General features: G+C 65.7%; 2 protein-coding genes across 2 annotated transcripts; one reads left to right on the top strand and one right to left on the bottom strand.

Annotated features, from left to right (window-relative positions):
* Positions 1 to 4,386: 4,386 nt before the first annotated feature.
* On the bottom strand, positions 4,387 to 6,250 carry NICOL1 (NELL2 interacting cell ontogeny regulator 1). The gene is made up of 4 exons (XM_054581872.1): positions 6,197 to 6,250; positions 5,854 to 6,008; positions 5,585 to 5,673; positions 4,387 to 4,496 (listed from the first exon to the last, which is right to left on the bottom strand). The coding sequence occupies exons 2-4, from the start codon at positions 5,981 to 5,983 to the stop codon at positions 4,431 to 4,433; spliced, it is 285 nt and encodes a 94-aa protein (XP_054437847.1). The 5' UTR covers positions 5,984 to 6,008; positions 6,197 to 6,250; the 3' UTR covers positions 4,387 to 4,430.
* A 9,418-nt stretch (positions 6,251 to 15,668) lies between these two features.
* NELFA (negative elongation factor complex member A) lies at positions 15,669 to 25,619 on the top strand. The gene is made up of 11 exons (XM_054581866.1): positions 15,669 to 16,125; positions 19,101 to 19,272; positions 19,809 to 19,970; positions 20,861 to 20,950; positions 22,283 to 22,413; positions 22,505 to 22,574; positions 22,817 to 22,905; positions 23,454 to 23,565; positions 24,245 to 24,528; positions 24,667 to 24,766; positions 24,869 to 25,619. The coding sequence occupies exons 1-11, from the start codon at positions 15,916 to 15,918 to the stop codon at positions 25,051 to 25,053; spliced, it is 1,605 nt and encodes a 534-aa protein (XP_054437841.1). The 5' UTR covers positions 15,669 to 15,915; the 3' UTR covers positions 25,054 to 25,619.
* The last annotated feature ends 512 nt before the right edge of the window (positions 25,620 to 26,131 follow it).

Below are 26,131 nucleotides of genomic sequence, written 5' to 3'. Positions count from 1 at the left end.
CCGCCGCTCCGCGCGGGCCTGGAAGCGCCGGGACCTGGGACCGGGCCTCCGGATCCCGTAGCACCGCGTACTCCTCTTCCTCTTCAGCCGCCGGGCGCAGTCACGAAAGCACCTCCACCTCCCGCCCCATTGTCTGAGCGCGGCGCCCCGCGGGGTCCTAGGAGGGGACACCCCGGCTTCCCCGGCCCGGTGCCCCTGGGAACGTGCGCCCGGGGCCGCACGGGCTGGAGGCGCGGGGACGCGGCCGGAGCGGGGTCTGCTGCCCGCGTCACCCAGCGCAGCGCTGCGCCCCCTTGCTCGGACTAGAGACACCCGTTGCGGGCAGCGGGGAGGGCGGCGCGAGGGCCCGCAGGACCCCTCCCGCCTGGCCCCCGCCCTCCGCGGCCTGCGCATGCGCCCTGCGATCTCGGTGCAGGTGCAGAGGGTGCGCTGGCGGAGTCCTCGGGTCCCTGCGAGCAGGGCCCGCTGGCGCCGCGGGCCGGGGGCGGGGCGGGGGCGGGGGTAGGGAGGCAAGTGGTCTCAGAACCCCCAGCACTTGGTTCGCCCAGCGCCCTGCAGCGCTGCGCCCCTCTCCTCCTCGCCCCCACTCCCCCGGAGGTGACCTCGCAGGGCAGCCCAGAGTGAGGTCCTCGCACCCACGCGGATGGGGACGAGGCCCAGGGGTCCAGGCCTGAGGACCCTGGGCCTGCGCTGGGGCCCAGCGAGGCGGCTGCGGCCACTCGAGGGCCAAGAAGGGACTGAACACCCTTTGCCAACATGGCACTGAGGGACCCAGACCGAGGAGCTGAACTTGCCCGCGGCCGGGCTGCCGCGGGGGGAGGGCGCGGCCCGGGGGGGAAGCCACCCCCGCGCCGTGTGTTTGAGATGCCAGGACTTGACCAGGGCCTGGCCGCGACCTTGCGGGGGATGAAGAGCGGAATCACGGCCGCTGGGGGATCCTCTCCGGACCCATCCACGTGCCCGGCGAGCCCAGGTGCGGACCGCCCCGCGGGGTCCCGAGCTTGGCCCGGTGGAGGCGGCAGCGCGCCAGGCGTCCGGGCAGGAAAAACCAGGAACTGGGGAGCGCGCTGGCAGGCCCAGTGAGGCAGGGACCCCAGAGAAATGGGGGCTTTGACTGTGGGCTCTGAGCGCCAGGTCAGAAACTTGGGGAGCATTCGGTCACACTTGGTGCTGGCCGGGAGAGCGGAGGGCAGAGAGGGCCTGGGCGTGCACTCGGGGTGACCTTGGCGGCCCCTCGAACCCGCAGAGGCCCGACCTCCAGGGGCCTGGACTTCACGGTCAGCCCCACGGGTCCCTGAGCACCAGGGGCCAGGATGAGATGGGGGGCAGCCGGAATCAGCGGCAAAGGCACAGGGCTGGGCTCCAGGACAGCCACCCGGAAGGTCTCGGAGGCTCAAGGCACCTGGAATGGGGGTGACCAGTGCAGAGACAGCAGGGCAGCCCAGGCCACTCCTCTGAGCCTCAGGGGCACGGGGTGCCCCCCACCCCAGGGAGGCCGCGCCCTCAGCCCACATCAGGAGCTCGTTTTAGAGACAAAAATCCCGAGTGTGGGCCGGTCGGCCGGTCTGCTCTCCAGTGCCCTCCCTCTGACCCCCACCTGTCCCTGAACTCCAGCTCAGCCCAAGATCCTGTCTGGTGCCCCCCGACAGCTCTGCCTCATGAGGGGCTGTGTGAGCATCAGCGAGCCCCGGCCCAGGCTCCCCGGCTGAGCTGCAGGCTGACACTGCCCCCAGATGGACCGGCTGCTGAGCGCCTAGGACAGGAGGCAGCCTGTTCCTGGGGTGGGGGCAGGCGGGGCCTGCGAGGGGGCACCTGGGACCTGGGTGGGGCGACAGGGACGCTGGGGGGGCACGAATCCAGAGGCCCGGAGGTGGGAGGAAAACCAGGAGCCAATCCAAAGGCCCAGGGCGCAGCGAACAGGGTCCCCGGGATGGGGAAGGGGAGATGGCGCGGGGGACGATGTCCCCGAGCTGCGGGCCCAGGCTTCTGACCAGCGGCCGGCCGGCTCGCAGGGCGTCCCAGGGAGGGGGCCTGGACAGCCGCCTGCTGCGCGCAGCTGGAGGCCAGCGGGCCGACAGCACCGTGCCCTCGTGGGGGGGGGGGGGGGCGGCGCCCCAGCAGCCCCGAGGGAGAGCAAAGGCAAGTGGGCGGGTGAGGGCTGGGAGTGGGCGGGTCCTGGGGGCGGCCCAGGTGGAGGGGGGCGCCCCCGCGCGGCGCGCGAGCAGGGGAACGCACCAGCAGCCAGACCGCAGGCCGCCGGCTCCGGACGGCCGCTTGCCAGTGTCTGGGAAGCTGCTTGACTGAGCACATGCTCCAGGGGCCTAGGACACAGAGGCCCAAAGCTCAGGAGTGAAGGGTGCAGCTGGGGAGGCCGAGCTGGTTGGAGGCCGAGGACAAGGACCCCGCAGGGGACACGGGGCGGGGGCGGGGAGGATGACTTGGCGTCTGGAGGATCTAAGGATGAGACAAAGGCAGCGGGAGCGGGGGACGGCAGGCTCAGAGGCCCAGGAAGCACAACGGCCGCCCGCCGCGCGGCCGCAGTTCCTTCTCGGCTTAGACGGTGGAGAATCGTGTTTCCACGCAGGAAGCCTGAATGCCCTTGGCCTTGGCCACACCCCGGCCCAAACTCTCACAGGAGCTGCCGGCGCCGACGGCCCGTCCTACGCGCCTCACTCAGGCCTGCGCACCCCAGCCCCATTCCTGCCCCCGCCGGCGCTGCCCAGCGCAGGGGCCCAGCCGGCCTCCCTGCGGACACCGGCCTGCCCTGCGGCCGCCCCCGCCTCCCGGCTGCCCCACCCCCCTCCGCACTCCTCTCTCCTCTCTCAGGCCTGGGGGACCCCAGCCAGCACCGGCCCAACCCTCTCCTCCCACCAGCCCAGCTCCGATCCAGTCCTTCCTTCTCCCAACCCCATCCCGCCTCCCGGCGCCCTTCCTCTCAAACCTACCAACTGGCCAGTCCTGGGGGCTCTCCCTTCAGATACCACTGCTTCCCAGGGCCCCCGCCCCCCTCACGGCTGATTCTGTCCCTGCCACCCCAGGCGCTGTTCTCTACCGGGGTCCTGCTCAGATGGCACATTGTGTCCCTGCTTGCGCTGACCACCCGAGGCTGCCGGCTCCATCGTGACGCCCCACTCCCTCCTGCCCCCTCCAGACCCTGAAGCTGCGAAGCTGCAGACCCTCGCTGGGCAGACCACACAGCAGCCTCCCGGCACCCCCCCCCCCAGCCCCTACTTCCTCCCAAAGGGCGGCTCCCCATCATTCTGTGACAGGCACGCTCTGCTGCCCCCATCTTTTCTGTCAATGGAAACCCCAACTTGGGCCAGGGCTCACGGCTGCCCATAAAATACAGGACACCCAGCTAAATTTAAATGTTGGATAAAAACTGAAAACTTTTTAGTATAACTTTGTCCCGAGCTGCATGGCGTGTGTGTCTACTAAGAAGTGCTGACCCTAAGAACACGTTGGTTTCACACTGAGTGTGCATCCGCCCTGGGCTGGGGTTTGCCAAGTCCGGCAGCCCAGCCCACAACGCGTCTGCCCTCTGGCTCCCACCCGGGAGCGGCCATGATTGAGGTTGGCCAATCAGACGCGCGTGCAGACAGCACCCTGCACGCAAGACGCCTGCCTCAGCGGCTCCGGCTCCTCTCAGGGGCCCCAGGACAGGGGCGCCTCGCCCCTGCCACCGCACCGCGCTCACGCAAGGGCCGCCACGCTGGACCTGCCCTGGTTTCGGCGTCTGGCCTGCTGTGCGGTTTAGAGGTCACGGCCACGTCGCTCGGCCTCCTGCCTGCGCTTCCAGGCACAGAAGCGCTGGCCCCAGAGTGGATCCCGCTGGGCCTGGAAGGGATCCAAGGAAACACTGACCAGGACAGGATGGGGCTGGGCTGGGGGCTGCAGAAGGGACCCAGCAGGCGGGTGCTGGCCTTGGGGAAGGTTGCGGCCCTTCCTCCAGGGAGGAGCCCTCCCTCTCCTGGTGGCTGGGGTTCCTGGGCCACAACGGGCTCTGCGGTGCTGGGCCCACTGGCCGGGCCTCCCCCAGCTGCTAACCCCACCACAGTGCAGAGGGGCTCAGCACAGGGCCAGCTGCTCTGGGGGCCACACCGGCTCTGTCGGCCCCTGGCCAGGAAACAAGGGCATGCGGGCAAGGGAGCAGGGGCCTGGAAGGCAGACCGGCCACAGTGCAGTGCCCATGGGTCCCGGCCCATGCGAGGGGTCGGCTGTGCACGTCTGGGCTCAGCATGGGCGTGGCGGTGGCACAGGAGCAGGGGGGACCTCGGCCCACGGGACAGACGGGGAGGTCAGGGCCTGGAGAGCGGCCCCGCCAGGGGCTTCGGGGACGGCGCAGGTGGGCTCTGGTGGCCAGAGCAGGGACACGACACAGGCGTGCTGAGCTGGGTGTTTATTGACCAGGGACAGTGCTGCGAGGGTCCTCAGCGCGCGGCTGGCCAGCAGGCACACAGGGCGCGGCGCTCCGCCTGCAGCAGGAGGGCCTCGGTCTGCAAAGAACAGAGGTCACGGTGTCACGTGCGGCCAGCCCCGCCCACCGGCACACCCCTGCCACGCCCCCTGGCTGCTGTCCCCCCCAAACCCTGGCAGAGCCCCTCCTGGCTCTGTCTCCACCCTGCTCACTGCAGGGACCCTCTGCACTACCCTGCCGCAGCCCCCCTCCTCCCTTCGCCAGCAGGTGCAAGCCCCCACCCCAGTTCTGCGGGGCGCCCTGCGCACCCATGTCCCTCTAGGGAGATTACTTTTTCCCCCGCTTCTCCAACCCTTCCCCCATCAGGGCCCCCCAACCTCTAACATTCCCCGTCACTGAGGGCGCATGGGCGCTGCCCCTCTCAGGAGCCCAGCTCCAGACTCAGGCTCAGGCCCCGCGGACCCTGGGACGCTCCAGGCCCTTCGGACCGGGCCAGGCTGGGGCCGCCCCTTCTTTCCCCTTCCGGGAGGTCTCCCAGTCCAGAGGAGGTTCTATCTCTGTCGTAAAGACTCTGGCCGGGTGGCTCCGTGGGTTAGAGCACCATCGCGGTGCACCAAGGCTGCATGTTCGATCCCCAGTCAGGGCACATACAAGAAACAACCAACGCATCATGTTCCTCACTTTCTCCCCCAAAAATCAATGTTTAAAAAAAAGACTCCTCGGCTGAGAAACAGTGAAGGCTTGGAGGCGGGGGGGGGGGGGGGGGCTCACTGTTCATCCCACACTTGGGGGTTGGCCCCACCCCCCCGTCCGGGACCACCCTCTCCAAGCCCACCTGCGATGCCCAGCGCTGCCCGCGCGAGTGACCACCCCTTCCCCGCCTGTGTCCCTTGGCGAAGGCTGGCTGGGGAAGGCTGGGCTGGGACGGGTGTTCTCCCCCAGGATCTGGCTGGGAGGTTGGGGACCGAGGGAAAAATGCCTAGTGAGGCTTTGGGGGGGCGGGCGGCCTGCATTCCCTACACTCGGGGTGTCCTGGGTGCGCGAAGGGGGTGCTCGCTGCCAGGTGAGATGTGCGCCCAAATGCCTGGGAATAACCGGAGCCAAAAGAGGGTGCTGCACCGGCAGCGGGGTGGGGAGACTGGGGAGGCTGCCCCGCGGGCCCCTCACCCGCGTGTCCAGGCTGTAGGCCGTCTTCCGCAGGTCCTGTAGGGCACGCTGCATGAACTCGAACGCGTGACAGTCCACACACGGGCGGCCTGTGGGGACGCGAGTCAGCGCGGGGGCGTCCCAGCCCCGAACCCACTTCCCACCCCACATCGAAGGGGCTGCCGGGGAGCCGGGCTGCGGATGGGACGCGGGGGCCGCCAGGAACAAAGGCGAGGCGCGGCCTCCCGCAAGCTGGCGGGGCGGGGCGGGGACCCCCGCGCGGCACCTACTCTGCGCGGGGATGGCGCTCCCAGCGGTGGGCTCGGCGCGGGCCGCTCCCAGAAGCGCCACGCTCAGCAGCAGCAGCAGCAGCAACAGCAGCCACGGCCTCAGGGGTCTGCACGGCGACGGGGGGGCCATGGCCACGCGCAGGGAGCCGGCCGCCCTGCAGCGAGCGCGGCAGGGTCGGCGCGCCCGCCCTCCACCCTCCTCTGCGACCCCCACCCCGCCCCCCATCGCACCGACCTCAACCCGTGAGCGCTAGCCCCGAACCTTCCTTACACCCCGCAGCGCCCCGCGGCCCAGCGACGCCCCACCCCACCCCACCCCACCCCACCCCAACCCCGCCCTCACCGCGGTTCAGGGACCCGCGAAAGCCGGGCCGGCGACTCGGGAAGACTCGCCGCGTTCTGCGCGCACCGCGCATGCGCCGCTACCCGACCCTGCCCCGTTCTCCTTCCGACGTCGTCGTCATGGAAACTCGGAGCCTGCGCGTACCGCGCGTTTAAAGGGACCCTCGTGTCTTCCCTGGCCCAGAGCTGCTTGGGACCGTCTGGCGCAAGGAGGAAAGAAGGAGGGCGCCCTGGAGGAGGCGGCGCCTGGGCAGAGCCCTCCGAGCCGCCGCCGGCGGGGGCAGGGCTGAGGCCTCGGGAGATCTGCGGCTGGAGCGGTGCAGGGGCTAGGGAGTCCCTGGGGCCGACCCGAGGTAGGGGCTCGGCGCACGCGAACGGCTTGGGGACCGTGCTTGTAGAGACGCAGCTTTGCTCCCCGGGCAGGTGGGGCCGATCGGGTGCGTTGCCCGGGAGGTCCGGCCCAGGGTCGACCCAGGTCCGCGGCCGGGACGGGTCCACCCTCGCTGCGTCCGGCCTGGCCACCGACCCTGGCTCTCCGTTTCTCCGTGCCCAGGCGCGTGTTTGTCACTCGCCTTCCGCCCCCACCCTCACCTCAGCGGCTCCCGTGCTGTGTGACCTGGGAGCGGTCGCCAGGACTCTCTGTGCCCTTTTCTCCTCTGTGAGCGCACACTGTTGTTGAGGAAAGAGCCGCGTGTGGCCTCCGCAGACGCCTGATGCGCGTCTCAGGCCCTGGGTGCGGGGAGACTGGTCCCTCTGAGTAGCGGGGACCCACTTGGCGTGCGCTGGTCCCCACAGGGCCCAGCAAGGGCGCAGAAGCCTCGACCCCAGGGAGGGCGCCCCGGGCCCACGTCCTGCTGCGCCAGGTGGGGCAGCGCCAGGTGGGGCAGCGCCCGGCTCCGACCGCCACCCGCGGGCCTCGGGGCGGTTGTCGCCCAGGCACGGAATGAGGATGCACACGGCCCGGCCATATGCGTGTTCCTTGACCCAGGAAAAGGGCCGGGCTTCTGACCTCCGGTCTGCTCCTGCCGTGGGGCGCTCGCGGGGCGGAAAACCCCTCCTCGAGCTCTGGGGGACAGGGTCTTGCTGCAGCCCCGCTCCGGGGGTCATGCGCCCAGGGACGCCGAGAGGCCCCGGCTGTTTCCGTCTGCTCCCGCCGCCCTCTCCGCAGACGCGCGGCCGCGCCCACGTGAGCAAGGGGACCAGCCGACTCCAGAGCTCCAGCTGCGGCCAGATCACCGCACGCCCCAGGATCCTCTGATTCCGGCTCGGGTCACCCCGCGGTCCAGCCTAAACTTCCCGCCCGTGCGCCCCTACTGAGGGCTGCGCCCCCGGCCAGGGACGGAACCGCGGGGGTCCTCGAGGCCGCCGGGCCCCGAGGAAGGGGGCTGCGAGTGTGCTTTCTCCCCTCCCCCCAGCCTGCACCCCCTCCGGACAAAGCAAGCCCCAGGAGCCCCTCGCCACTCCGCTCAGCATCTCCCCATGCCGCTGTTTCCGCCCTCTTCTCGCCGGGGCCCCACTGGCGTCCTGCCCGATCCAGGCCCAGCCCTCCCCGCGTGGCCGCCCTTTGCCCCCCACCTCCAGTGTCCGCTCCCCGCGGCCCTGTCCCTAGATCCCTTCTCCACTACACCCCCACACTTGGTGGCCCTGTCCAGCCGCAGCTGTGAAAGACCACTGGACAGCACCTGGTCCCCGTGTCCAGCTGTCCCCGGACATGTGTCCCCACTGGGAGATCAGACTCCGCAGTGGCAGCGCGGGACGAGCTGGCCCGATTCCAGCCTCCATCGGTCGCCGCCGCCCCCTCACCCCCGCAGAGCTCGGCCGCTGCGGCCTGGCCTTCCCATGCCGTCGGGGCTCTGGCCAGACCTGCGGCAGCCCCAGACCCAGGCGCCCTGCCCTGGGGTCCACCTGCCCCCGCTGACTCCTCCTGCCACCCCTGCCTCCAGGGTCCAGTCTCCATAAGACAACCAGAAGGGCCTTCTTTTGTAGCTTCTTTCTTAAGTTGTAACATGCATGTATGTACTTAACAGTGCACCCCGCAGCGCACAGCCGCTTGGCAGCACCAGGACATCCTCGGTGTGGGCAGCTGTCCCCACCCTCTCCCTGGGGTCTCTTCTGTCTCCCCATACTGACCCTCCGTCCTGTTAAACACCCCCGCCCTGCCCCAAGCCCTGACACCTGCCGCCTCCTGTCTGCTTCCGTGGACCCGACTCCTCAGCATCTCCGGAGGGGGATCGCCGGTCAGTCTCTGTGCCTGACCCCCGGCCGGCGTCCTGCTGGCTCAGCCCCGTGGAGGCTGCGGCTCACCCGTCCTCCCGAAGGCTGACGTGCCACCGCGTGGACGGACACGGTTGCCTGTCCACCCGTCCATAGGTGGACACCTGGGTTGCGTACACAGGTCTCACCTTCTGACGATGAACTTCATTAGAGATGCTGAGTTTTCGTTGCACCCAGAGTTGGGGGGGTGCCCGCAGGGGTACCGGCGATGCCTGGAGACGCGGCGTGTGCTGCAGCTGGGGCGAGGGGCGGCGAGTGCCCCAGGGGAGCTGCGCGGGAGGCCTTGGCTGCATCATCCGCGGGGGCCCGGGCCCCGGAGGGCAGGGGCCGGGTCTGCTGGGACACAAGAGAGCGGGGCCGCCTCCCCCCCAGGCCCACACAGGCAGGGGCGCCCACCCAGGGGCGGGACGTGGAGGGGGGCCTCGCAGGGCTGGGGGGCCAGGCAGTGCAGGTCGGGGCCGGGCCAGAAATGGCGCCCCCGGGGCGGTGGGCCCTGCGGGCGGGGTCGAGAGCCCAAGGGCCTGCAGGTTGGAGTGTGGGCACAAGTAATGGCCTCATCAGGAACACCAGGGAGCTCAGGAAGTGGCCCCTCCACACTCTCCCCGGGGCCACCACGCAGGGGCTGACCCCGGTGGGTCTGGGGCATCTGGGCCTGCAAGTGGCCCGCGGGCCGCCTCTCACTGGCTCCACTCTGCCTGGGACTATCTCGGGGATCAGCTCCCCCAGCAGAGCCCCCTCCCCCCACCCTACACGCGCCTTTGGGGAGGCAGAGCCCATGGTGGGCACAGGATCGGAGGGCCGGGTGGCAGTGAGGGTGGCATTGCATTCCGGGGGCTGGGGGTGGGCTCAGGGCGCAGGCGGAGTTCGCTGCCGCCCAGTCAGGCTGGTGGGCTGGGCGGGCGGGGAAGCGGTTCAGCGCCCAGCGGGCTGGGCCGCAGCCTGAGGGGAGGGCCCCCGATGTGAGCCCCGCCTGCGGTTCCCACAGAGGGATCCCAGCTGTGGGTCGGTCTTCCTGCTTTGCGTTCACGGTTAACTCTCTGGGTGTCAGACATTGTGGACTGCACAGCGTCCTGGAGATTTTCACTCCTTTGTATACTTTTGAGCTCTGTTCTCGAAGGCAGTCAGGATGCCTGGACCTGAGTCTTGTCAGTGGAGCTCTGCTCAATCCTCAGGCCGGTGTGACCCCCTGCCGAGGCGGTGACTGTGCCCTGTGGCCGGGGGCCGGGGGTGGTGCCTGTTCCTCGCTGGGCGCCCCATGGCTCTGCCGCTCCTGCCCGTGTGGCCTGTCTCACGCGCAGGTGCCGGCCGGACTCCGCTGGGAGGGCGGGGCACAGGCTGCAGGGCCCGGGGCTCGGCCTGGCCCAGGTGCCTCTGCTCCGCACTCTGCCCCAGGTCCCAGCGCCGCGGCCGGCGTACCCAGCCTCCTGCTCCCTGCCCGGAGCCGGACGTCCCTCCAGGGGCAGGCTGGGCTCCAGGGACGGTCCCTCGCCATGCAGCACTGCCTGTGTCGTCTGCGGCCTGAAAAGCTGTTTCCTATGTTTCCCAGGGTGTTAGGTGTTTAAAGAGGTAGAGTACGTAGACTGCGACAAGCTAAGCAGACCCACTGCGATTCCTGGCAAAACTACTAAAAAATACCCAGAGCGGATGACTTTTAAATGAATATGTGTGATTAAGTAAGTGATAAAGAACAATCAGTAGACACAAAAGGAAGGAACAAACAGAGCAATGATTTTTATTCAATGAAAATGTACAAAACATTACAGTTAATAAACAGAAATTATCATCACCCTGAAAAAAAAAAAAAAAACAAAACCAACACAACTGTACATTGCTTGTGAGACCCTGCATCCTTACAAAGCTGCAGAAAGGCTGAAAATGAAACCAATAAAAGGCACAATATGTAAATGCTCATAAAATCAAGACTGGTACCGTTATGTTAACATCAGATAAGATAGATTTTAAGGCAAGAATAACAGAGAAGCAGCAGGCCCCACGGTCACAGTGGGAGACGCCGGCACGCCTCCGTCAGAGTGGACAGGGCCGCAGGCAGGGGGGCCGCGAGGACGTGGCTGGACTCCAGAGCACCGGCAAACGGCTGCGTGTCACTGGCACCTACAGGCCACTTCACCCGACAGCAGCAAATGACACATGCCTCCCACGCTGCCACAGAACACGCACCAAGGCAGACCCCACCCCGGGCCATAAAGCAACCGTAACGCATTGAAAGTAACAGAAACACACAGCTCTCAGAACACAAAGGAATTGAAGTCGGACTCAGTAACAGAAAGGTAGCTGGGAAATCCCAAAATACTTGGGAGATTAAACAACACACCTCTAAATAGCACAGGGCTCCAAGAAGAAACCTCAAGAGAAACTTTAAAATATTTTGAACTAAATGGAAATGAATCACCAAAATTTGTGAGGTGTGCTCACAAAAGCAGTGCTGGGGTGGGATTTATAGTATTTAATGTGTCTATTAGGAAAGATCTATAATCAATAACCTGAGCTTCTCCTACCTCAGAACAAGAGAAAAACAAGAGCAAAGTAAATCCAAAGTAAGCAGAAGGAAAGAAATAATAAAAATTAGAGCAGGAATTAATAAAATTAAAAAGGAGAAATCAACAGAGAAAAATCAATGAAACCAAAAGCTGGTTCTTTGAAAAGATCAATAAAATCAACACATCTAGCCAGGTTAACAGAAAAAAGGAGAAAAGTGTTAAAGGGGGGGTTGTGTGTGTGTGTGTGTGTGTGTGTGTGTGTGTACATATGTATTATATACAAAAACATTGAGCCCTGGCTGGCGGGGCTCAGTGGACTGAGCGCCGGCCTGCGAACCACAGGGTCGCTGGTTCAATTGCCAGTCAGGGCACAGGCCTGGGTTACAGGCCAGGTTCCCAGTGCGCAGGCACATGAGAGGCGACCACACATTAGTTTCTCTCCTACCCTCTGCTCTCTAAAACATCTTAAAAAAAAAAAATATATATATATATATATATATGCGCATATAAACAGTGAATCATTATATTGTACATGTTAGCCTGAAACAAAAGGTCAGCCGGGCAAAGTGGATTTGAGGACACGTTGGAATCCGAACACGGCCAGGCCACACGCACGGCGCTCCAAGGCCAGAGGAAACCTGGCGCCTGCAGGAGGGAGTGGCCGGTGACCCCGACGGCGCCGCGCAGGCTGGCAGCCCCCTGCTGGCCTCCCCATCTCATTTCCGCCGGAGGCTTCTGTTTACTGGTTTTTTAGTAACACAATATACTGAACATACTGAAACGAATAGATTGTATGTCAGTTATACCTCAATTCCAAAAAAAAAAAAAAAAAAGAGGACACAAGTCACTATTAGAAAAAAGAGGTGCGGGTGCTCGCCGCGGGGGCGCACACTCCGCGGCAGAGCGACGCAGAGGGCGGTGAGGCCCGCCCGGGACAACCGCGAGCGCCGGCAGCGCGCTCCGGGTTCTGTCTGCGCTGCAATTCCCGCTTTTAATGTAATTTCTGGTGTGTAAAATTGATTGTTCTGTAACTATCACATGAAGAGCTCAGTCGTAAACAAACTACTGTGGCTGTCAGAAATTAAATAAATAAAGATGGGGTGTCACTACAGATCCTGTGGATGTTAAAAAGGTCCACAAAGGTACATTGTAAACGACTTCTGTGACCACGATTTTTTTCTTAGAAATTGACAATTCTAAAGTATATGTAGACATGCAAAGGGCCTAAAATAGCCAAAATCACTTTGCGAAACACTGAAGTTGAACTATTATTTCAACACGTTGTAAGGCCACCGTATGGAGCAGTGCGGTGTCAGCGTGAAGACAGGTGGTGCCTACGGATTGGGACAGAAAGGGTCCGCAAACAGGCCCGCACGTCCGCGGACAACAGAGTCTTAACTGAGGTTCAAAGGCAAGTGCATCTGAGAAAGAACAGTCTTTCCAAACGGTGTTGGGACAATTAAATATCCATATTTAAAAACAAAAACTTTGACTTTCTAACATTGCAATCTAATGGGTGCGATGAGGCATCACAGTATTTTAATTTGGATTTTCGGGGGCCTGCTACGCTTAGCATCTTTGCCCCTCAGATCTCGGGTTTCTCTTCCATGAACTGCGGACTCTCACCCTTGGTCTGTAGATCTCCTTTTCCTCTGACTCACAGGCATCCCTTTTCCCTTCGGAACGTTAATCCGCCGTTGCTTTTTACTGCCGCAGACACCTCCCCCTACTGGGCTGCTGGCCCCTTGTTAGGCCAGCGGCTACGTCGGGTTTCCTCGGGTAACGCGGAACTGACTCCAATGACGTGGCACCGAGGACGCCGACACACCGAGTGCCACAGTCCGTAGAAAGCCACAAACAGGGCTCCGGGCTGAAGGCATCTGGATCAAGGGTCCACTCTTGGGGCCAGAGCTGTGCAGGCGACGCCCGCGGTCGGTTTGCGCCGCGGAGGAAGACCGGCCTCGGCCGCCTGCTGCTCCCACTCCAGCCGCTACTCGGCACGTGTGGTCGCCTCCCGCTCTCTTCCCAATAAATGTGCTGTCGTTAAATTTGACCTGTAATCACGTGTAAAACGGTTTTCCACCCTCAATTTAATTTTTTCTTTACTGAATTTATTGGGGTGACGTTGGTTTATAAAATTATATAGGTTTCAGGGACACAATTCTATGGCACGTCGTCTGTACACCATATTGTGTACTCACCTCCCCAAGTCACGTCTCCTCCCGCCCCCAAACCCACTTCCCCGTCACCGCTGTGCTGCCGCCGGAGTCTGTGAACAGCAGCTCCGATTACTGTCACTGAAACTTCAGCCCCAGCACCGCTGGCTCATGACCCACGTCTGGTCCCGCGGGACACGGGCAGCCTCCGGGTCCGCCGGCGACAACAGCGCTTCTGAACCCGCCGCAGTGCTGCCCCACTGTGTGCAGTACTCGCCGCGCGGCGGCCACAGACACAACGCACTTCCAAGTTTGATCTTCGCTGCTGGCATTTCCTCTGTCACCTGGACCCGCGCACACTCTGCGCAGACACAGCCCGGCCGGCGGGAGTCTTTTCCGGCCTCGGTCTGCGCTGCTGGGTTACTCAACCGACCGCCAGGGCACAGCGTTCCCGCCACTCGGCTACAAAAGCTGTAAGTAACGCCCCGAGCGCGGGTAATAGTGAAATAAAGTAAAATACCTTGTGGAAAGTAAAGTAGTAAAGTGAATACAATGAAGTTTTAACAACGGCTGTTTAATGACAAGCTTATGAAATTCCTGGAAGTTTCACAGCGGCCCCAGCACGCAGCTTGGGGGCAGCCCCCTGGCAGCCTGGGCGCCCCGGCGGGACCGCAGGAGGGACCTCATCCCACAGTGTGTGCGGCGGGCGCGGCGGCCACGTGCGCTTGAACCCCGGGAGGCGAGGGCTACACGCGCTGGTACAAGGTCTGGCGCAATCGCCTCTCTGTGCGCTGAAGGCGCGCGGGCACGCACAGGTTAGGCCACTTCGTGTCTGTCAAGGACACACCCGCCAGGATGTACCCCAAACACACTGGCGTAGAGGGTGCGGGGCTGGGGCAGAAGGGAGCGTTGGTGGGAGTGACCGATGGCGAAAGAAAAATGGACGCGAGTAAAACGGCACCGGAGTTGGGCCGCACCCCCACTGAGGACCGGCGTCCCGATCGCAGGTCTGAGCGGCTGACCTCCCAGCGCCCGGGCGCAGGCAGAGGGCGAGGCAGGGCGCCGGTGGGCGGAGGGCGGTTAGGGCCCAGGCAGGCTTTCGGCAGCGGCGGGCCAGGCCGGCGAGAGGGATGGGGGAAGGGACGTGGGGGGCGCTCCTGGGCTCCGAGCTGCTCCCCGCGCACGTTGCTCGCGACCTGCAGCCTCTTCCGACCTCACCGGCAGCGTCACCTCCTCAGAGGGCCCGGCCAGGCCGTGACAAACGGGCCCCCAACCCTCTCAGTCTGAGGCCGGGCTCGGGAGCGCCTCCAGCTCGCTGCCTGGTCCACCCGAGGCCCCTTCCCGCCCCAGCGTGGGGACAGGGACCGCTGGCGGCAGGCGAGGAAGGTGGCAGGAGGCCAGGGGGCTCGCCGGGGCGGGAGGAGGCCCTCCAGGCAGATCTGTGCCCCCCGCGGTCATGTCCAAGGCTGGCCCGGGCCGGGGGTGGTGAGGGCCTGCCACGCTGGGCGGACCTCCCAAGGGAATCTGCCCACTGAATGCCGCCTTGGGGCAGCTGGAAAGGGCAGGCCGAACCCTGCAGGTGCGGGCGCCCGGGACGGGCCCCAGGCCCGGGACGCGGAGCGGCTGCAGGCGCAGCCACCGGCCCTTTGTCGGGATGGCTGTCTGGCCAGGGTCCAGGAAACCGCCCCAAGCCCCTTTCGGCGTAACTTGCATCCCGCCGCCGCCCTCCAGGCCCCGCCTGCCCTGCGCCCAATTCCTTTCTCCTCCCCACCCGCGGTCGAACGCCCACGCCCTTGGAGTCATGGGACCCACGACGGCGAAGGGTCGGGGCTCGATGCGGCGGGCACCGCGGCTCCCAGGTGTGACCGTAAAGAGGGCTGCGTGGCAGGCCCTAGACGCCCAGCGACCGAACGTGACCACGAAGGACGGTCTGACCGTACATCCCCACCCGCGCAGGTCACGGCGGGGAGCCACGTCCCCCCTACGGCGACCTCAGCACAATCAGCCTTCACCCTGGACTCCAGGAGGGGGACGCACCTCCCAAAGGTCGGGGTAATCCTCCCCCGGCCCGTCCGCTGCTCTTCTGCGCCCCGGCTCACGTACCTCTGGGAGTCGGAGACGCGTCCTCCTCCGGACCCGGAAGGCAGCGCGCCCCGTCCCCGCGGGCGGCGAGTGTAGGCGTTGCTTCCCTGCGCGCGACGCGGGGTTTCCCGCCTTGCCTGCCCCCGCCGATGGATTTCACGTAACCCCTAGTTGTCTCCTTTCACACTAAAGGCGCGAAGAGAACGACCCACCGGCCCTTCTTTGGAGCATTTCTCAACCCTCTGAGGTTCTGCTTCCGGGTCCCAACTGTACTCCTGAGGTTTGGACTTGGAAGGGCACGCGGCAGGTGCTCCGCGCGCGGCACGGAAGGCAGGAAAGCGGGACCCTGCTCCTTGCCTCTTTTGGACGCAGCTGCCCCTGAGGGTCTTTCTGACCTTGAAACCCACTCTGGCGGCGCTGGGGTCCGCGCCCGGCCCGCCCCGGGATCTCCGCCGGCCGTCGCGCGCCTTCACTCTCCAAAGGTGCCACGCCTTTCTCCTGACGTCACGTCGCGTCACACGGCCGTTCGGCGAGCGGGTCTCGGGCGCCGCCATGTTACGTTACGGCGTCTAGCCGAGGCCCCGCCCAGCCGCAACGTCCCCGCAGGCGCCCAAGCGGGCGCCGCCATGTTGGGGGTCCTCGCCGCGGGCGCGTAGGTGTCTTCATAAGATGCCGGCTCGGCGGTGGCGCCCGGCTTTTTCCCCCTCAAGATGGCGTCAATGCGGGAGAGCGACACGGGCCTGTGGCTGCACAACAAGCTGGGGGCTACGGACGAGCTGTGGGCGCCGCCCAGCATCGCGTCCCTGCTCACGCCGGCGGTCATCGACAACATCCGCCTCTGCTTCCACGGCCTCTCGTCGGCCGTGAAGCTCAAGCTGCTGCTAGGGACGCTGCACCTCCCGCGCCGCACGGTAGACGAGGTGAGGCGGGCGGCGGCGCGCGGCGCGGGGCCGGCCTCCCGGGGCCGAGCCCGGGCTCGGAGTCCCCCACCGGCCCTCGGCCCCTGCCCGGCCGCCACCCCCGCAGCCCCCTTCTCCGGGGGGAGGCGGCGCCCATCGGGCGTGGGGGTGGGGCGCCGGGCGGCGAGGATGGACGCGGGCAGCTGCTCGCGCTGGGTGCGTGGGGGCGGGCCGGGCCGTGCGGGGCCCCAGGCGCCGCAGGACTTCGCGGCGGCCGCGCCGGCGCAGCGGCGCACGTGCAGGCCCCGCGGCCCGCGGGCCCTCTCCGTGCGCCGGTGTCCCGCGTCCAGTAGGTGGTCAGGGGCGTGAGTTTTTCCCCCAACGGCGCGTTCTGCTGGTTTCGGGCGAAGTGAACCGCCGTTCGTCAGTGTTGGGGCCGGTGTTGCTGGAGCCTCCCCAGCTACGCTGCGATCGCTACCACAGGGTCGTGGTTCACGACTGTGTTGTGTTGTGAGGTGTGACGTCCACAGGGGCGCGAGTGCGCTCCTGGGCCCCGCCCGCCGCCAGGCGGCCGCCCTGCCAGCTGGTCCCGGCCCCGCCGCCCCGCCGCCCCGCCGCGCGGCCGCGCCCTTCTGTGTAATTGTATCAGCTGCGCGGGCGGTCCTCCGCCGTTCCGCCGCCCCCCGCCGTGCCGGGCCCCGAGCCCCGTGCGCGCGCGGCTGTGTGCACCGTGAGCGGGCGCAGCGCGCGGACATCGCGCGTGCGCGCGGCGCCGGGGCGCTCGGCCGTCCCGTGGCCGACACCTGGACGGCGGGCCCCGTCCGCCGAGCGCGCCGCGCCGCCCTCCGCGCGCGGCCGGCATCCCGGGCGTCCGTGCAAGTGGGGTGGGGGCTTTACACCAGATTGTTTTCCGAGATGGTTTATCAATTTAACTTTCTTCCGCAGCCTCACCGGCTGGTGAGGGTGGAACAGCATTAGAGGTTTCTGTTTGTTTTCCGAAGTGCCTGCGCCCCTTTTCGAGGTGTAACCGACGTCCCGCGCTGTCCGAGTCCCCGGGGGGCAGCGGATGGCTGCACGTTCGTGTGCGTTCGCGGTGCTCACGGCAGCCGCCCCCACGCCCTCCCCGCGCACAGTTGCAGAAGTTGGGGGGGGGCAGGGGACCCTTTTTCGTGAATTCTCTGTTCGGACCTTTTGTTTCTGATTCCCCCCCCCCCCCATTGCTTTGTAGGACTTTTTTTAAAATCAAGGCTGGGTAGCTGTCCTCTCTCAGTTGCACGTATTGCGGGTGCCTCCGTGGTGGCTGGACGCGGCTTCCTCGTGGATCTGGGCGCAGCGCCGCCGCGACTAGGCGACGGGGTGCTGTCGGGGCCGGTCGTCGTGTTCAGGATGCGGGGCGGGGGCGGACGGGACGCTCGCGCTGTGGAGCAGCTTACAGTTGTGCCTCTCACGGGGGCATCCACCGGGACGAGGCGTGAGCAGGGTCTGGTCTGATCATTGCCCGCCCGGATGTCCCAGCGGCCAGGCACCGATTATGGAAACGCACGCCTTACAGCGTTTCCAAAGGGGCCGCTGAGCCGCGGTTGCGGTCGGACCCTGCCCGGGCTTTTGGGCCGTTTACAGGTGGATCGCGGCGCTGGGAACGCCAGGCCCTGTGCCACCGCCTCGTGCCCACGTCTTGGCAGCTCGCTGGGCGGAGCTCCGTCCTCCAGAGGGGGCGCCGCGCCTCGCCGGTCACGCGCGCTCCCACGCGCCGCGGGGGATCCTGGCTGAGGCTGAGCTGACTTGTGGTTCATTCTGGGGTGGAGTCCCCTCCGAACGGGAGTCGTGTGAGTCCTGAACGTCGACGTCTGCCTCCACTGAGGTCTTTACTCTTGGTTGTGAAGTTGTGCGATCGTTTCCGTAGGCCTTGTGTCTCCTGTCAGACACGTTTCTGGGCATTTCGTATTTTTTCATGCTGTGATAAACACGGTCGAATTTTATTTTTAGATGAATTTGTGAATAGCGTCCGGGCTAAAGTCCCACTAACGGCAGTGACTTGCCTGAGGAATCCGGGTTCCTGGGCTTCCCGATTCCTGTCCCCTGCACTCGCGGGGACCCCGCGTGGGCCTGGCGTGCTGCTTGGGTTCTGGTCACACAGGGGGAACGTCCATGTTCTGCTGACGCAGGTTCTGTTTCCCCGTCATTTTTGATCGACAGCTTGTGTCTGGTTAGGGAAGCATCCTTGTATTTCTAGGTTTTTTAAGTGTTACTTTAATCATGAACGAGTCTTAACAGTGCTCTTGACACACAATTCACGTGCCCGTAACTCGCCCCTTAGATACTGCGGTCGGATTGGTTTTTAGTGTGGCAGCCTCATCAGTTTCAGGCCATTGTCACCAGCCCAGGAGTAAACCGCGCGCCAGCCAGCTGGCCCGGCGACCGCGGGGCCGCTCCCTGTGTCGGCGGCCTGGCTGCACTGGACGCTGCCTGTCACGTGGAGCCCGACGCCGTGTCCTCCGGTGACGGGCCCCCGCCCTCTGCGGAGCGTTCTCCAGCGCCCGCGGGCCTGGGGCACCGGGTCCGAGCAGGCGCGGTGGCCCTGGGGTGGGGGCGCGGGGCCATTGCCGGAGAGGTTGGCTGCTGCCCTGTGGCCACTGGAGCTGCAGCGGGGTTTGAAGGGGGCTCCTCTGTGATTGGACACAGGCACCTCGCCCCGGCTGGGGTGGCTCAGCGGACTGAACGCCGGCCTGTGAACCGAAAGGTCGCTGGTTCAGTTCCCAGTCAGGGCGCAGGCCTGGGCTGCGGCCCAGGTGGGGGCATGTGAGAGGCCACCGATGGTTCTCTCATCTCTCTCTCTCCCTTCCCCTCTCTCTAAAAATAAATACGTAAAAAACAAAGGCTCTCAGCTGCACCCTCCTGCTGAGCTCCTTCCCCAGCTCCTCGTGGGGCGGCAGCGCCCCCAGTGGAGAGGGTGGCAGGCTCCCACCCACTCAGGATGCCGTGTCCTCTCCGCGCAGATGAAAGGCGCCCTGACGGAGATCATCCAGCTGGCCACCCTGGACTCGGACCCCTGGGTGCTCATGGTCGCTGACATCCTCAAGTCCTTTCCGGACACGGGCTCGCTGAACCTCGATCTGGAGGAGCAGAACCCCAACGTTCAAGACATCTTAGGGGAGCTCAGAGAAAAGGGTGCGTGCACGCGGTCGGTCTGTGCGGGGAGGAGGGGGTGGCTTCCAAAGAGAAAATGGCCTTTTCTAAAATGAGGCTGGCATCCAGGGCGTCAGGCTGGGGACTGTCCCCTGCCCCGCGGGGTGCGCCCCACCGCGGCCCCTGTGTTTTCTGAAACTTCTCACGACGCGCTTCTCGTGCCCACGCGGCCCCCGCGGGGATGGGCGCTGCGGAGCCTGGAACCGCCCCGGCACCGAGCCCGTGCTTAGGAGTGCAGGCACGGCGTTCAGAGCACAGACCGAAAACCGTTCAGAAAACGTTGGCGACTCTGAGCGAACACACAAAGGCGAGGCGCTCGGCTGCTCTCCGAGTCCCTCTCCGAGTTTGCAGAATGGGAGCTGGCAGCCTGCCCTTCACGGTGGAGGTGGCGTCACTGCCGGCGGCGGGTGGCAGAGCGACTCGGGGGTCCCTCCTCCGTGACGGCAGAAGTGAGTCGAGCCGTTGGCTGTGGAAGGGGCGCGCGCCGCCTGACCTCGTGCTGGTTCTCGCCCGGGCAGTGACCGAGTGCGAGGCGTCCGCTATGCTGCCGCTGGAGTGCCGGTACCTGAATAAGAGCGCCCTGACCACCCTGGCTGGCCCGCTGACCCCGCCCGTGAAGCACTTCCAGCTGAAGAGGAAGCCGAAGAGCGCCACACTGCGTGCCGAGCTCCTGCAGAAGTGTGAGTGCTGCCCCAGTGTCCGTTTAGGTTTTGTGGGACCTAAGCTGTCTTTTAAAGGCAGAGTCCTACAAAAAAGACTTTTTCTTTCTTATCGCTATGCTGAACTGTGTTCTAAAAATCTGTTTTACGAACTTAAGAATTTTCAGGTTAAAGTGTCTGTGGCCCTTGTTACAAAAATGAAGTTTCTACCGACTGAGTCACACGGGTGAAGAGACAGGTGGCCTTGCAAAGGCCAGTCCTGCTCCCCCCGTGACTTGAGCTTTGTCTTGATCCCAGGTTGGCTTTGAAGACGCCTGGTCATTTTATTTATCATGTTCTCAAACTGTGGCATAAGAAACCTATGCAGAAGGTTCCTGCTGGGAAAAGCAGGGGAAAAGATGCCTGAAACCAGACTTCAGTGAACCGTCACATTTGAATGGATGTGGAAAGGGTGTTAGTAACACCCATAAACACCCTGTTTCCAAGGAACCTGAATAAAACCAGGCAGTGTCCGGGGCGAGTGCAGGCCGGCCTGCCGCGGCCACATCCCCGCCCCAGGCCCCTGCGGCGACGGCCGGGCGTTCTCCTCCTTCCGGACCCCTGCCCAGCGTGGGAACACCGTGCTGCCCCCGCCCCCGGGGCTTCACAGGGTGTGGGCCACATGCGGCCCCTGGGACCCGTCCGAGCGCCCGGCTTCCCGGGCCGTGCGGCCCGCGGGCTCTGCTTTGTGTGCAGGTGTGGCTGGGGCGCCTGAGCTCACCTCGGGCTCCCCGCGAGCGGAGTGGGCTCGCTCAGAGGCGCAGCCGCCGGGGCTCTGCGGGACACACACCTGTGTATGTGTCAGGATGTGGGTGCCGCGGAAGGCGTGTCAGCCTTTTGGGGCGCTGACCTCCACCACCTTCTCCTCACAGCTACCGAGACCGCCCAGCAGCTGAAGAGGAGCGCGGGGGTGCCCTTCCACGCCAAGGGCCGCGGGCTGCTCCGCAAGATGGACACCACAAGTAAGGCTGCGCCCTCGCCGGAGTGGCCCCGGGGTGGCCTGTCTGAGCCCCGCACCACGCCCAGCGCCACAGGGATCCGGGCTCCTGGGCCTGCGGGAGAGCCAGGCTGCCTGCCCATCAGCGTCCGCGGGCGTGTGACGCGGGCGTGTGACGCAGGGGGCGGAATGGCGGGGGACCGGGGGCCTTAGAGACCGGAGGTGCTGCCTGGGGGCCGACAGCCGCGCCTCGCGCCCGGGGCCTGGTCCTTCCTCGGGGCTGGGAGCTCAGACCCCCCCGCGTGTGACCGAGCAGGCGAGAAAGGGGCTGGCCGGCAGCTTCCCTCCAAACCGCAAGGGCCAGCCATCCAGGGGGAAGGGCGGCCACACTCCCAAGTGTCATGTGCCCCCCACACGCACACACAGCTTACTGCCCAGGGCCCAGCAAACAGCCTGGAGCATGGGCCACGTGAAAACCGCAGACCCCGGGGGAGGCCGGAGGCAGGCCGCCTTGGGCGGTACGCTCTGGGGGCGCGCCCTGCTCCTGTGCCCTGCTTTCTGTCACACACAGACCCGCAGATCTGGACCTTTTGCCTGGGAGCCAGTGTCTGCGTAGCAGCTGATGGGTCACCATGAGGGGTGGTCCCCAGCCCTGTCGCTGCGGGGAGCACAGGAGGTGCTGCTGGCCTCTCTGCGGCGCCTGGGGGTGCGGGAGTGGCAGTGGGCCCATCCTTGGCCCGCGTCCTGGGCCGCCCGGCCCCGTGGACCATGCCAGGAGGGGCCGTGGGCGCTGGGTCTGGGCCGCGGTGCCAGGGCGGGGTGTGCCGCGTGCGGGGCGCCAAGGCGGGGCTGCCGGGGACGGGACGGGACGGGGCCCGGCCGGCCCAGGAGGAGCTGTCCCTGGTGTGTCCAGCAACTTCCCTCTCTCTGACGCGGGGCCAGGCCTGGGGGCGAGGGCGGGCGTCAGTCGTGTACCAGACCCGCTCTCTGAGGGGTGCAGGAAAGGCGGGGAACTGCTGGTAGGTTTGGCGCAGGTGCTGCAGGGGCAGCGTTTTTGGGGAGAACGCCCTCGGTTGGCTGTGAGGTCACTGAGGGCCAAGGCCGTGCTTCCCTGAGCCGGCCCTTACTCCCTGAGGACGGGCGGGGTACAGGTGATCCGGGGTGTCGCCTCCAGCTGCCCTCGAGGTGCAGCGAGTCTGTGGGGTCAGGGCTCATGCCGGCTCAGCACCCAGCAGGCCCAGGGCCTTGGGGACCAGCGAGGGGCAGCAGGCACCTTCCTGCGGCGCGGCCTGCGTGCCCGTGGCGAGAGACGCTTCTCTGGGCCCCCGCTGATGCGCGCCGTGCTGCCCGCCTGCAGCCCCGCTCAGAGGCATCCCGAAGCAGGCGCCCTTCCGGAGCCCCGCCGCGCCCAGCGTCTTCAGCCCTGCCGGGAACCGGACCCCCGTCCCGCCCTCGAGGACGCCCCTGCGGAAGGAGAGGGGCGTGAAGGTGGGCTCCACCCCCTGCCGTCGTGGCCCCGGGAGTGGCCTGGGCGCACCCCCTGTTGTAGTTCAGGGTGGGCTTCTGTCTGTCTCGGCAGCTGCTGGACATTTCTGAGCTGGACATGGTCGGTGCCGGGCGAGAGGCGAAGAGGAGGAGGAAGACGATGGGTGTGTACCCGAGCTCCCTGCAGGGTCCGCGCTCTCCCGGGCTCCCCCCTCGGCTCCGGTGCCTTCCCCGCCTCAGCAAGGGCGCCCCTGAGCCGTGGGAGCCTGCGGGAGGCAACCTTCCTCCCGCGGTGCGGCCTCGCTTCCCTCGGCCGGGACGAGGGCAGGCGTGGGCTGCGTTCCGGGATGGCTTGTTGCGCCTGCTTGAGGGGGCCTCAGGGGCACTGACCGGGCTCTGCCTGCAGATACGGAGGTGGTGGAGAAGCCAGCCAAGGAGGAGACAGTCATCGAGAATGCCACCCCCGACTATGCGGCCGGGCTGGTGTCCACGCAGGTAGGGCCTCGGTGCGGCTGCAGCGCCTCCCTCTTGTCCGATTCGCGGGCACCGGAGTGCATTGTCAGAAGGGATGTGTGTGTCGGGTGCGCGCACACGTGCGTGAGGCCGCGCTGGCTTCCCCGTGCCGGGCTTTCCGGGGCAGTGATGCCGGCCTGGGGGCGGGGGCGCCGGCGGGCTGGCCCCGCTGCCTGACAGCCTGGCCCATCCGCTCCAACGCAGACAACGAGCAGCTCTGGGCTGGAGGCGGCCTGAGCTGTGTTTTCTCATCTTCTTACAAGGGCATGTCCTCTGTAGTGTTTGTAATAAGAAACATGTGGCTTCGCTTTCTTCTCTCCTCAAAGATGGCTGGTTTGGAGGCTCCTTAACCAAACAGGGGCCGCCTTCCTCTGCCTTGGCAGCTGGGGGTGGGGGGCCTGCCTGGCAGGGGGCTTGTGGCTGGGAGCAGCTCCTCCCCCAGCCCCGGGGCGGGGGCAGGGTCCAAGGTCCTGACACACCCCCGTGGGGGTAGCGCTGAGACCGGGGCCTGTCTGTGCATCGTATTCTAGAAACTTGGGGCTCTGAGCAGCGAGCCCCCACTGCCCTCCACCAGCTACCTGCCCGCCACTCCCAGCGTGGTCCCGGCCTCCTCCTACGTCCCCAGCTCCGAGACCCCAGCAGGTGAGTGGCCGCAGGGCCAGCCTTGCCCAGGCCCCCACCAGCCCCGCCTGGTGCTTCCTCGGGCAGCAGGACGGGTCCCCTGGGGCCCCCGAGCCCGGCGCAGGGTGGGGGCGGCACACCCTCCTGGGCTGCGCCTGCGCGGTTGAAAGGAAGCGGCCCAGTTTTCACCTGCTGTGCCCTTTCCGGAGCCACAGGCAGCTGCCCGTGTCCGGCTCCGCAGCACTGACCCCCAGCTTGGGAGTGGAAGGGGTGGCCAAGGTGAAGCACCCGGGGCTCCTCACCTCACCTCACTGCCCTGGAACCCGGAGAGGGGGTGTCGGCAGGAAACGGGGCTGGGGTAGCAGCTCCTGCTCGGAGGCTTCCCCTGGGCCAGCTCCGCTTTTCCTGCCAGGACTTTGGCCCCAGGGCAGGGGGACCTGGCCCCCAGGCCAAGGGCTGCTGGGTCTCATCTGCCCCTCTAAAAAAGCCTGAGACCTGTCGCCCCAGGGCGGGGTTCTCTGGGCTGCGGGCCGGGTGGCCTCCCGGGGCCCAGGCGCTTGGAGAGCTGAGGTCTCGGGGACAATGGTTGCAAAAGCTGGTGCAGGGGCTCGGGGAGGACACGTCTGTGGCAGGGCCTGGGAGGCAGGGGGGAGGCTGCCCCCCTGCCCCGCCAGCCTCAGCAGGCCCCCCGTGCCTCCAGCTCCTCCTTCCCGGGAAGCCAGCTTGCAGGCCAGCCGGCCGCCCGAGGAGCCCAGCACCCCGACGCCTGCCCTGCCAGCTCAGTTCAAACAGAGGGCGCCCATGTACAACAGCAGCCTGAGCCCGGCCGCGCCCGCGCCCGCGCCCGCAGCGCCCGCCGCGCCCCTGACGCCCAGCACACCCCCCGCCGCCGCCCCCGCCACCCAGGCGCCTCCAGCGGCCATGGTGGCCCCGCAGGCCCAGCCCCCCGCCCAGCCGCAGCCCAAGAAGAACCTGTCCCTCACGGTAGGTGGGCCCTGGAGGGCCAGCCGCTGGGCAGGGGCTGCGGTCTTGCTCCCACCCCCACCCCGTGCCTGGGCCTGCAGGGAAGCTGGGGGGTGGGGGCGGGCGGCCCGGGCACTCACCCCGTCCCTGTGCTCGCAGAGAGAGCAGATGTTCGCTGCGCAGGAGATGTTCAAGACGGCCAACAAGGTCACGCGGCCCGAGAAGGCCCTCATCCTGGGCTTCATGGCCGGCTCCCGAGGTGGGTCCACGGGCCGGCCCAGGGGGTGGGGAGCCTGGGCCCTGCAGGACGGGGCGGGCCCCGCGGCCGCAGGCGCCCGCCCCACAGCCCGCCCTTCCACAGAGAACCCGTGCCAGGAGCAGGGCGACGTGATCCAGATCAAGCTCAGCGAGCACACCGAGGACCTCCCCAAGTCGGACGGCCAGGGCAGCACCACCATGCTGGTGGACACCGTGTTCGAGATGAACTACGCCACGGGCCAGTGGACGCGCTTCAAGAAGTACAAGCCCATGGCCAACGTGTCCTAGGGGCCGCCCCGACCTCCGCGGGCCCGCGGGGGGCTCCAGGGACGCCAGCGCTGTGGCCCTGCCGTCTGGCACGCGGCCAGGCTCCGGCCTGCTTACTCTTTAGATTCAGTTCTCCAGGGTGTTTTGAACTTGTTTTTTAAATTTTAATATGGGTTACTTTTTGTGTGATCTAAGACACTTTTTTGGATTCAATATTACATTTTTGGATGTTAAAGTTAACCAAAAAAGTTAAAACTTCCTAATTTTAGTGACAGCTCTGCCTGGTAGACTTTTACCTTTTTTATTTTTCTTAAATTCTGGCCACGAGGGAGGGGCTCTCCCCACCCGCGAGGCCGAGGGGACCAAAGGTGGGCCCAGTGGGGCTGTGAGCAGCGTGGCGGACGGCTACCGCGGCCGAGCCCCAGGCCCCGCTAGCCGTCCGGACGGTGCCGCGCGCCGCAGAGGAAGCCCCTGGGCTGGGCCTTGGGCCGGCTCGTCCTGGGGGCGGGGGCAGCGCCGCCCTCCTGACCACCTCCCCGTTAATGGGGATTTGGAACCAACGTATTTTTAAAATTAAATTTTTTTCCAAAATCAGAACGACACTCACTGTTTCCTGCATTTGTGACCCCTCCCCAGGCCACGCTCATGACTCCCGCGAGCCCGAGGCGGGTGGCGGTCTGGGGGCGGGGCCTCTGGGGCACAGGCTGTGGGGTGCTGGAGGGGCGGCTTGCAGGAGCCAGGGAAGCCCAGACTGCAAAGTGCAATCCCACATATAGAAGTTTAAGAAAAGAGCCTTTAAAAATGTTTTAATACAAAAATACACAATTTTCCAAACAATGTCCCACTTGAAATGCTTTTCCCCCAGTATTGGCAATTCCCCAATCTACACTTCGGTAGTTTCCCCTAAAGGTGAGCTTCAAGTCTCGGAGGCAGTCAGGGTGGGCGCAGCGCCCTCATCCCGGAAGGGGCCTGACCGCAGCGTTGCGTCCAGGTGCCAGTGGGCCTGCTGAAGTCCGTGTGTAATTCTGACAGGGTGTTTCACATGTGAACAGGGTGCGGCACACAGTATTTACTCACATTCATCAAACATGCACTCACG

This window comes from Pteronotus mesoamericanus, unplaced genomic scaffold (assembly GCF_021234165.1).
Source record: "Pteronotus mesoamericanus isolate MK-2021 breed Mesoamerican mustached bat unplaced genomic scaffold, CSHL_Meso_final contig_68, whole genome shotgun sequence".
In the NCBI taxonomy this organism is placed as follows: Eukaryota; Metazoa; Chordata; class Mammalia; order Chiroptera; family Mormoopidae; genus Pteronotus; species Pteronotus mesoamericanus.
The sequence above is the reverse complement of the archived record's forward strand: the minus strand, read 5'-3'. Positions and strand labels throughout refer to the sequence as shown.